Source organism: Papilio xuthus, unplaced genomic scaffold (genome assembly GCF_000836235.2).
Source record: "Papilio xuthus unplaced genomic scaffold, Pxut_1.1 DF828780.1, whole genome shotgun sequence".
NCBI lineage: Eukaryota > Metazoa > Arthropoda > Insecta > Lepidoptera > Papilionidae > Papilio > Papilio xuthus.
Window position 1 is genome coordinate 3,375,234 of NW_013529869.1, and position 11,878 is coordinate 3,387,111.

An 11,878-nucleotide genomic window follows, 5' to 3' on the forward strand; every position below is an offset into this window, starting at 1 on the left:
TTTTGGATGGATGGACGGAGGTTTGTTTGGTATGAACAGTTCAACGGATCTTAATGAAATTTGGCACAGATGTAGAACATAGTCTGGATAGTCTATTAGGTTTTTTTTTTAATTCCGCGGTTTTATAATACAAAAAAGGCGACCAAAGAGTATAAGCTTGATGTGATGGTAGGTTTCTTGTAAATAAATAAAAATCAAATAACAATTGAAGTAATTAAAAATGTTTATTTTATAAACAACATTAATTATAAACAAAGTCATAACATTTCTGACTGAGAGTGAATAAAACGCAACATTACAAATGCTACCTATATCAATAATTAACTATAACTACAATTAAATAAATTCTAATATCACAGATATTACATAAAAAATAGTAAATATATTTTTATAGTTGCCATTGTTATGTGTTACTGTCTTTATAAAGCATGTAGTTAGTAAAATAAAAACAATATCACAATGTTTTATATTGTGTACTAAAATATAAACAGCTAAAGAAGCACTTAAAGTTATTGCACGAATCAATAATAAATATTTGTTTTGTTGAAAAATAACCTCAAAATTGTTTATAGATTGCGGCGAGTAACACATTTCATTGGAAGAGTGGCTCTTTGTGCTCCAAACTTATCTCGGGCAGAATTTAAAATGGGGGAAGAGAAAACAATGCAGCGAGAGGAACCTGCAACAATAAACGGTTATTCGTTGAATTCGCCTTTATCTTCCGCAATTCCACTACAGAATTTTGCTCTTTTAAAACTTGAGGGAAAGAAACTTTTGAAATACGAACGTAACTTAACGAGCTTTTGAAGAAATTAGTTATAAATAAAACAAAAGATAAAATATGTAAAGAAATAATTTGTGGTTTACTTCGAAAATTAGATACTAATAAGATATGAAAACTATGTTTTACTCTTAAGTATAATATTAATCATACTAATATTATAAATGCGAATGTTTGGGTGGATGGATGTTTGTTTGAAGGTATCTGCAGAACGACTGAAAGAACACATAGGCTACTAATTATGTTTTTTTTTTATATACGCGAACGGTGTCGCGGGCGACAGCTAGAAAATCAACAAAACTAAAAGCAACTTCGTATTAAGTTTTTTTAATCTTTTTTTTATCTTTTGTTAAAGGAATTTATTGCTGTAAAACATTTATGTAAAACTGTACTAAATGAAAAACACTTACCTAGTGGGGTCGTAGCGCGTATCAAATCCCGGCACGTTGACGACATTCCATTCATCCTTCGCCTTCGCATAACTAAAGCTGATCTGATTCCGGAACGTCTCCGGTATTAAAAGCTTCATTTGTTCTAAATGCGAATGAAATTCCGGCACCAGAGTTAGATTCTTTTTCATCATGTGTTCTAAAGATATTATAAAGATTAAATTCATTAAAATCTATTTAATAATTTATATCATTAGAAACATTAGACATGTTGGCAATTCTTACCGATGATAAATCCCATAGAGACGTCATCAGGTAATCGGATACCCTCACATATACTTATGAATTTTCCACCACTGAAACGATGTACTTATTAAATAACATCACATTATTTTTCATGACTTTAATGAACAATAGCCAAATAACTTTATCACTAATAATCTTCAACAAAAATAATGCTAAAATTATCAAATTTATTAACGAAATATGTTGCAGATATTTTGTAGAAAGAATTCACGCATGAGAAAGTGTAAAGGTATCACGAAGTTTACATTAGATTTTTATGTTATGATTCTATAGAGGAGTTTCTTACTACCAATACTACTAAGAATGTATACGCAATCATTTAACGTTTTACTTAGAGATACATTGCATGTCAAGTTCATCAAACAAATGATAGGTTTCAAAGCAAGAGTTAAAAGTAGTGGTTACCTCGCAACAGGTAACATTTTTAATGCTAAGCTCCGACTTATGCAGAATCCAGCTCCGCCGGTCGCAAACCAGAATGAAAACATCAACTGGAACAAAAAGAAACTCTAGATTTAATTCCAAGGTTTTTTTTTAATTACATGTACTTTTTGCTTTGAAGCAAAGAATTAACTGGCTAGTGATAAAGTTCTCGTTACCTTTTTATTTTTAAAAATAAGTCTTAAGAATAAAAGTAGTGGAATTGAAAAGTTCATGCAATTCGTAACAACGTTTTTCAATGGAAATAGACCTTTATACAAATACCAAAGCGGTTCGTGACCAAAACAAGTGACATTTTCCCTAGTTTTATTTTATTTTTAACAATGTCACAGATCGATATCAGATTCACTGCTTTAACAGTCAGTTATGGTCAAGGCCTTTTATTTACATTCTTGCACAATTGAATATTAAAAACGAAAAACTCCATTTTCAAAACAGCCAGTTCTCATACTTTATTTTAAAAAATATTAAAAGAAGTTTAAATGTTACCTTATTGGTCGGTTTTTTGTATATTTTAACAGGTTCATAGACAGACGTCCTTCCCAAATACCAGTCCTCTTGATGGTTATACTTCTGAAGGATACTGACCAGACGAGGCACGTTCACATAATTGTCGTCGTCGAAGTGGCAGAACCATCTGTGGGAAAAATACTAATGAATGACTAAGTAAAAGAGAAGAACAAACCTATTTACTGTGAAATTTCACTAGCGAAACATTTGTACAAAAACATATTGCCGTCAACTTCAAAAACATGACGATACTGTTAGTAGAAGTGGTACAGTAGAATTTTAAATAGTTAAATAATTCTGGCATGCTTACTATTATAGTAAAGAATGAGAAAAATGTTAGCTACTAAAATTTTAATTGTAAAAGTTTCTATGGATGGATAAATGGATGTTTGTTATTACGTATATCCAGAACAAATAAACGGATCGTCCGTAGAACATACCGCGCGGCCGCAATCCTAGGCAAAAGCTAGTAAATAGAAGATTAAGGAAGGAAGATGTTGAAACATTGTAAAATTATATTTGGTTGGACTTCAAAGGTAGTTTTTATTTTATGTAGAAGCTGCTGTAATAATTTCCTTAGTTGCAGTAATGTTAGTATGTGAAATGATTGCTCCAGGTGTAGCAAAATAATTACCAGCGCTGTATAATTTGCCAGCATTACGTTCGACACAAATAACAGGAGCTGCGCGCGCGCAATACGATACCACATTTCGCAACATGGCGCACGACAAATTATGTACCCGCTAAATCATAACTTGTATTAAATTACCGAATATCGGATACAGCATTTTAATGCAACCGAAGCTGTAACACTGTGATCAAATTACATAACTGTCTGTAATAAATGAGAATTTTTAAATTGCTAATTAAATTAATTTAATTATAATTAATGTTACAAAAATTTGCATTATTTATTATTTTTATATTTTGTAGTTTGTATGCTTGAGCACGATCTGGTTGAAATTACATGTGGTCATTTAAAAAAGTCATCAGCATTTAAACTTATATTGCTTAAGCTATAGTTATCAAGACATACAACCACTACAAAAAATGTCAATGTTAACTGTTTGTTTTGAAAAAGTTGCAAAAAATACAACATCTGTTCCACGAATGGGTCGACTCGACCAGTGCAATACCGCGACCACACAGAAGACAGGCGTCAAGTGGAAATAATTCCGCGTTTTGTCTGATGAGTGTGCGTCACAGGTCTAAATTTAGTAACCTTTTATTAGAAGGAAAGGGTTGGAAGGGCAAGTGGATTTGGCAGAGAAATAGACGCATGGGCATGAGATTAAAGAAGGTAGGCAACGCAACTGCAATTACGAATATCTAAGGGCAACCTTCCCTTCGCTATTTCGGCGAATTCAGGTAGTCTCTTACTTGGGTGCCACCTTATAAAAAAAACTTGTAACATAATTTAATAGCCAGCTTTCCTAGGATCGTAAATAAATGGAATTAAGATTAATACAGGTAACCCTATCGTGTATACTAATTTAATGTATGTTATGCGAAAACCCTTCCACATCGACACAACCCATATAAAATATTGGTCGTATGAAAATAAATACGATACAGATTTATTTAAAGTTTGCTTAAAAATATTTGTCGAACTCTTGTTTCGGAAGTCAAGACCCACTTTGGGTAAAAATATTTAAATATGTGCAGAATGATTTCCTAAGATTTTGCTCATAATTTTCTCTCAATACAAATATGCTTTTACAAGAAGCTCGTCCTCCAACCACCTATTAGGTAAAATAACATCTTGAAAAATACATTATGGACTTTAAAATTCAGTGAACGACTAGGATTCAATACAATGCTTAAGCGTTTTTTAAACTTGTTCGTTTTGGATAAACAAAACATCCGTAATGGTTTTTGAAGAGGAAGTTCAATATTATTTCGGGCGTAGAATATTCACGCGTTTACTTTGACCACCGACCGATGTTTTCTTAAGGGAGGTTTTGTTCTTTCCTCGAGAAAATATTATGTTTTACTTTAAAAACGATTTGGAAATTTTAAATGTACTCCGTTGGAGTGCATTCTGAGTTGAATAAAATGAACGGAAAGTGTGCTTAGTAGAAATTACTAATTTATTATTATCAAAAATGTTTTTAGAATGTTATGCGATGATATAAAAGGACTTTTGAGAAAATATTCAACAAGAAAATATATTTGTATTTTAAGACATATTAACTAAACAATTATATAAAGGAATTGAATAAATAAAATTCTTCCTTACGGTTTTTACCTTTGTCAAACAATAACACATATTTTTTTTTATTTCTTCAAACTTCTCAAAACAGAAGTTAAGAGGCTCTTGTTTCAGGTAAAATAAAACTCTCAAAGGATGTTTGCTTTGAAAGAATGTCAAGATAGTTGAGTTTAGTAAAATTAATATTTATTTTTATTTTTAAATAGATTTCTAAGAGGCTCGTATACGAAATAAACTAAGTACTAAAGTTATGTATGCAATTTATGTATAATCTTGCAACAATTGAGAAACGTTTAATTTGTCGAGAGTTGACAAAATTAGACGTTCCTATTTCACTAAAAGATTTATCCTTTGATTAATTTAGACACGTAAGTTTACGTTTTTCATCTCCTATAGCGCCTGTTAATTGCAACATAGCAATGAAAGTCGGCTATAATTATAGACTGATTAATAACACGAATCACGGCTTTAACAGGCCACGCTTTGATTGCATTATAATTGCTGGGAAATACATTTTTGATGGACTATATAACGAGACAGCACATGTAATTTATCACTGGCGCCGAATATTGTCATGTCATAATTATACGCTTTAAGTTAATGCTTCGGGCTAAACAAGGTTTAAGCTTAATCAGACTGGCGGCGATAAGTTGGCTAATCTAACGTTAAATATCATATTACGTAATATTAAATCTTAAGTCTTATATTTTTTTTCTTAAATTATTGTTCTTTTTTTGCGATAGGAGGTAAGTTAAGCAAATACCATTAAACTACGGAAAACAGTAATTCATTTTGGTGCAAAAAATAGGTACAAATAGTGAAAAAGCATTTAAATTGACAAAGAATTGGTAATTAATATATCGGACGAAACAAATAAGTAACCATTGCTACTTCTTATCCGACAATGATTGTTTTCTAGGCACATAAAGAGCTTCTGAATTTAGCCAATCTTTGTGATATCTTTGCATTAAAGGTAACTTAACTAAAAATAAGAGTAATCTGTACTTACTTTTTATCGCTCTCCAGAAAATGATCGTATTCAACTGACATTTTACAACAGAGATGTTTTCGCTGATGCGACGCCGAGCAATTTGTGTTTACCATGTGACCGTCTGAAAACAAAAATAAAGATGTGAAAAATGCTCTTACAATTTTAGCAACTTCAATGGAAGCGAATAAATGTGATTTAAGTATTTTTCAAAAGTTTTAAGAAGCTCTCGTTGCAAAACAACGCCGTGCCAATGTTTTGTGATTTTTCGTTTTAAACTTTATCGCTGTATAATAATGTTGATTTCAGCTTGAAACGTTAATTTTCATTTAACCTTAAAGTTTTATAGTACTAGTAAATTTTTAAATTTAACTTACTAGTTTGGTCTTGAAGTTGGCGGTTGTCTGTGTCCGTAAAGAACCACGTCTGTAACAAATAAAACAATTTAAAATAATAGTTTGTGGATACGTAACCTGTACTCACATAGCAATTTTTGCCCAATCTTACTAATATCATGCAAATGTTTAAATGGATGGATGTTTGTTTGAAGGCATCTCCAGAACGGCTGAACGAATCTCGATGAAATTTGGCATAGATGTAGAATATAGTCTGAAGAACACATAGGCTACATTTTTCTTTCGTTACCAAGTCAAGTGTCAGAATGATAAGTTTGAAGGCATACACGCCGACATTTTAGTAAGGCTAGTGTAGCGCTAGTACATCGACACAGCGTCGTATTTTCTTCCTGACACTAATGAATATTCTTTTTAATCCCGCGCGGACAGTCGCGGTGATAGCTATCTTTATAAAAACAAACGTTATCTCTTCTAGATAATGGTGAGCTTTGTCAGTAAACATTTGGCGCACCTAAGTCGCATATGTTAAAGTTTAATTAAGATAACGTGGAGACAAAACAACACCATTACTTCCTAGTATTATGTCGTTAATATGAGAGTTATTAGTAATGGCTAGCCTACACCAGATCGACATCCGACATCGACGACCTCCGATGTTAGCCTACACCAGATCGACAATCAAGTCTGTTCATTCCAAGAATTTTATGAATGAATATTTGTTATCAGAACTGTTTGATACTTTAGAAATAAAATCTAAATTATTTTCTATAGGTGTGGGTCAGTAAAATTGCCATTATTTAAAAATTATATCTAAAGATCGATTTATATAAGTGTTTCTTACAAGAAGTTATATTTCGAATATTTACCCAAAATATAATCATCCCAAAATCCATTTAAAAATGTATCCCACACATTTTTCACGAATAAACAATAGAAATAATTAAGATTCTACTAGACAATAGAATGCAATACAAAAAATACTATAGGGAAAGAATAAAATCCAGTCACGTGTCAGGCGCGCGCCTTCGTGCCACGCGCTGCGCAAGCGCAGGGCTCGCGCACAATAGTTATTTATGTTGGTCCTTCGAGCAGGATTAACGGTCGATTATGCACGCTCCAGATTCAGGAAACGCAAGGCAATGGGCGCAGCACGATCGGCCTCGGAACGTTCCTTATTGTTTGCTTTTGTACAGCTCTGCAGGTATGCTTCAATTAATGCGTAGTTAAACTACACGCATTTTTTTAAATATTATTTGTTGTTATGTGGCACATTTTTATTGGTTTTGTTCAAATTTATGTATTTAATACAAAAAAATTTAAAATATTGTTTTGATAATTGACAAAACTGATTTATATATATTTTTTAATGTGAAAAGTAGTGTCTTCCTCTCGACCCTATAGTCTCTTTGGTTCGAAAAGAATATTATTGGTGACAAATGATTAATTATAAAATATACATGTACTGCAGGGAAATTCCGTAACCACGCCAAAATATTTGGTAGCGATTTCGGTATCTCCGCATCATTTGCGGAACGTAATCTCCGCGAATACGGAGGTTTAACTGCATTTAACCAACGGCATTGGAATCCACTATTAGTGGTATTCTAAGTCTTTCAATACTTCATTATTATATCTATAGCATTCAAAAGAAACAAACATCAAGAACAATACGTATTTAAAAGATGATTGAATTGTAGTTATTTTTATGTAACAAAAACGTTTTAATTGTTCAAACAAGTTTTGAACGATGTCGTTCTCGATTGTTTCCTTTAAAAGATCTATCATGGTGATCAAGTTTCGTTTTTAATTTGCGAGAAAATAACGTTACAAGCAGATGGGGACAGATAGACGGGGAGCGGTTGACGATAAACAAACTGGTTTATCAGCTTCGAGTTGCAGCTGTGAACATCATTGTCGTCGATGAAGATAGAATATTAAGATGTCCAAGTTTTGTAATATTTATACTTCTTAGCAACAATTTTAGATAATAATAATAAACTTCATTGCCGTAAAAAAAACCTTAACAAAGCTATACAACACACAGTTATTCTGATAGTAATGGCAAAATAGATCAAATTTGGCGTTCTAAAATTCTGTTTGTTAAAAAATTTAGAGGTTATTTATATGTAATGTTTATTCATGTTGCTTTGATTTCAATAATAAAAAAATTACGTTAAAATATTTATATCAAGATTGTAATTAAAAATGTGGAATCCTAAATTTTCAATCGATTACTACTTGATGAGCAATAAGATTTCGTGTTTACTTATAATAAGTGAATAGCATATGTTTATATTAGTGGAAGACTTCTAGTAGCACAAAATTATCTAGAAAATTAAGTAATAAATATAATGATTATTCTTATAATATCTAATTAAGTTATTTCCTGTGGATAATTTCGTCTTATAAGTTCACTAGTAAATGAAGATAAATATTTGGCCAGCAATCATCTCTCTATCTTTACTAAGAAAACATCCCAAACATGTATAACCATATTATAATTACCATAGTAAATTCTCTCGGTTTATTCTATATTTCAACATTAACAAGTCAAATACGCCTGCTTATGGTTACTCTAATTAGCAGGTTGTTAATAGTTTATTTGTTTTTAGTTTAATTGCTGAGTTATAGCTTATAAGTATTTAGTAAATAAAGATAAATTATAAGGTAATTAAGAATGTAGGATATCCTTATCAGACTTCACGTTGTTCACAGTTCGTGTTGTCCATCTAAGCAAATGTTATTTACATGTAACTTCAAGTTGAATTCTAACGTTCTAAATAGCGTTATTTATTTTTATACATAATTACTACTGTCTTTTTATGGAAATTTATATCAACCTTTTATAGGAGTTGATCATTGACACACGTTGAGAAAGAATATTAATTACTAGCTGTCGCTCGCGACTCCGTCCACACGAAATTTAAAAAAAAACTTAACTAGTAGCCTTTGTGTTCTTCCATACTATATGATGTACATTTATGCCAAATTTCAGCGATATCCATGGAGCCTTTCTGGAGATACCTTCAAACAAACATCTATCCAACTCAACATTCCCATTTATAATATTAGTAAGGTAATAATTTAAAAAAACTAATTTACCTGTTCTCTTGCTAACTGGAACCATGTTTTCAAGATAATAGGCAATCTTGTATGTTGATAATGTTTAGTTGTCTTCACACTTATAAAAATGTCATTTAAACTTATGTTCTTATTAACTGCACTGTCATAAATATTTGTTTTTGTAACGGGCTCGATCGATAAATCAGGCACTTGCACGGATCCCTGTCGATTTTCTTGGAAGTTGAAAGTTACCCCGCCTTGATATACTAATAAACTACTGTACCCTAAAGCTATCAGCACCGCTGCAGCTTTGATAATCCTACGACCACCCATAACAGATCCAGCTGGCGCGAAAGCGCCTCCGAGTATGTCGATAGCCTAGCACCTCGTCACTCATCTGTTTTTATATCGAAACCACACAAGCACTGAGCAATCAAAGTCTACTGCAACTCGACACACTCCTTTCACGACCGAATACGATTCTTAACTAAAGAAAAATGTAACACAGATAGCAAACATACGCCCGCGCCTCAACAGACCTGCCCCACCACGTGCTGTGAGCGAGAGCTCCGAACATGCTGTCTTTATCCAACCTGTTGGGCTTACCTGCGCGTGCGCCTGTTGCACCTCGGCAGCGACACCCGTGTCAATGGCTCACGTAATTGTTGTCTATAACTTTGTAAGATATTAATTTATACTTCTTCAATTTTGTTTTAATGCAAATTCAAGATTTTTTTATTATATTGAAAGTTTGCACTGTCTCTGTGTCTCAAGACATTTTGAAATAAACGACTTTCTGATTTATTCAAAATATAGTAGGTAAAAGTTGCTTTTATAATGTTTCAATATTAATTATGCTTGTAACCTTGCTTTTATCTTAAATTAAGTGTGAGAAATTGTATTATGTCATTTTCGTTTTGCTTTTCAATGCGTACAATAAACTATTGTTGTGATAGTTGGTAGATATGATGACTACCACTGTGAGACTCCGCTGCCAAGCCGTGGGTGGTAATGAAATTAACAGCCAGTCATTGTGCCATTAAATTCCTTTCAAATTAGATAATGAGTGGAGAAATTGTCCCGAAACCGAAGCTGACGGAGCAACTTTTGAATGTTAAGCCTGCAGTTACAATACATATAAAAAATAATTCTTAATTCGCTTAACTAATTGGTTGACGGCTTGAATTACTTTCACAGATGGAAAGTTTCTACTAATAAGATGGTTTGTAAAGTGAATTTTTTTCATTTATGAACTTTAATTAGTTAAGTTTAAAAGATAAAGGCTACATTTTTACAAGTGTGGTAGTACAAGGACAAAGAAATGTTTGTGTACGAGAAATTAGTTGCTTTTAAAAACATTTAAAGATTTATTTTTCATGATGACCTAGCAATTCCAACAAGGAATTAAATTGAATTAAATCAAATCAGTCATCGTTCCAACGGCGAGATTCGTACGATATAGCGTACGCTATCAGAATTGTAATATAAATTGGTTACATGTTTTTAAACGTCACATCAAAAACTCGAGGAACCCTCGACTTCTGTTCGTGAAGTTTCACTCAAATGTAAAGTCTATTTATTTGTGTGACCATTCAAAAAGGGGTGCGTAACAATGACATCGTACTTCGATGGGAATACATCCCTATCACTAAGTGCGAAAGCGTGCAGTAATACGCATCGCACGCCAATGACCGTGAGAACTAAACCTTTTCATAAATCATTTTTATTGAATACTGTCGCTCGCGACTCCATCCGCGCGGAATTAAAAAAATAGTAGCCGATGTGTTCTTTGAGACTATATTCTTAATGTATGTCAAATTGCAGAAAGATCCGTTTAGCCGTTTTGGAGATACGTTCAAACAAACATCCATCCATCCATCCATCCATAATATTATTAAGATTACCATACAATTCATAGTATATATCGACGCAGAAGGAGAGTACTCCGGTTCTCGAGGTGTAAAACCTAATGCCAGCTGCGCTTAATACATATTAAATAATATATTTCAAATGTCATATTTCCAAATTTAAGTTATAATTTTTATGTTCATGAATTTCTATAATAATGATTAAAATATGATATCTTGTCTTTAAGGTGGACAGTAAGCAAAATAATATATCAAAATAAACCTTAAATATGAAATTAGTTGTAGAAAAGACAGATAAATATAACAAACCAGCTTACGTGTACAACATAGTAACAAAGTAACTTAGCTTTGTCTTTTGTGTTATTTAGCGGAGGTCGAAACTTTTCCTTTTAACTCAATGAAGCAAGCAAAGCTCAACGACTCGTAATCTTCGCTACCGTATACAACGTACATATTTTACGTGTGAGTACGTTACACGATATTAAAAGTAAAAGCCGATATTCTTTGGTCAGTCAAACATAAAAGATTCTTTGTACCGAATAGGCTCGGTAAGGTTTCTGCCAGTATCTAAAGCCGTTAATAATCCATGGGATGCTACAGTTAATTGTAGAACTCGTCATTCCAATAAATGCCTATTTAAATTACTTCTTCAATACAATTTTAGCATTATTTTGTTGTCGGAGATCAAGACCCACTTCGGGTCGATGCTTCACCTTAGTTATTTCGAATCAGTAATAGATTTTAGAAATTATTATATTAATAACATGTAGTTATTATACATTTTAACCAAGGAAATGTATGCAGCATAAAAGATCAAAACTACGCAGTTCTTTAAAATTTTCTTTGTTTTTTTTTTTACATTTATGTATTAACGTAAATTAGGTTAACGTTTTAAATAAAAGGATATTACTTAAGTTCCTTCTACCGTCATGGAAACCAAACAAGTTTTCGGTTTCGGAAACGG

At 32.3% G+C, this 11,878-nt stretch overlaps 1 protein-coding gene across 1 annotated transcript; it reads right to left on the bottom strand.

The window, feature by feature from the left end:
- Positions 1–307: 307 nt before the first annotated feature.
- Positions 308–9,544, bottom strand: Fng (fringe). Its single transcript, XM_013326546.1, has 8 exons — positions 9,086–9,544; positions 6,005–6,053; positions 5,649–5,751; positions 2,407–2,554; positions 1,882–1,967; positions 1,456–1,526; positions 1,192–1,369; positions 308–679 (listed from the first exon to the last, which is right to left on the bottom strand). The coding sequence occupies exons 1-8, from the start codon at positions 9,377–9,379 to the stop codon at positions 625–627; spliced, it is 984 nt and encodes a 327-aa protein (XP_013182000.1). The 5' UTR covers positions 9,380–9,544; the 3' UTR covers positions 308–624.
- Between the last annotated feature and the right edge of the window lie 2,334 nt (positions 9,545–11,878).

Bases quoted from the DNA above. Each gene is read 5' to 3' on its own strand.
- Fng (XM_013326546.1), bottom strand. From the start codon at position 9,379: ATGGGTGGTCGTAGGATTATCAAAGCTGCAGCGGTGCTGATAGCTTTA. The intron at 1,527-1,881 runs GTAACCACTACT...ACATCGTTTCAG, and splicing joins AAAATGTTACCTGTTGCGAG to TGGTGGAAAATTCATAAGTA. The intron at 680-1,191 runs GTAAGTGTTTTT...TTATTGTTGCAG, and splicing joins ACGCGCTACGACCCCACTAG to GTTCCTCTCGCTGCATTGTT.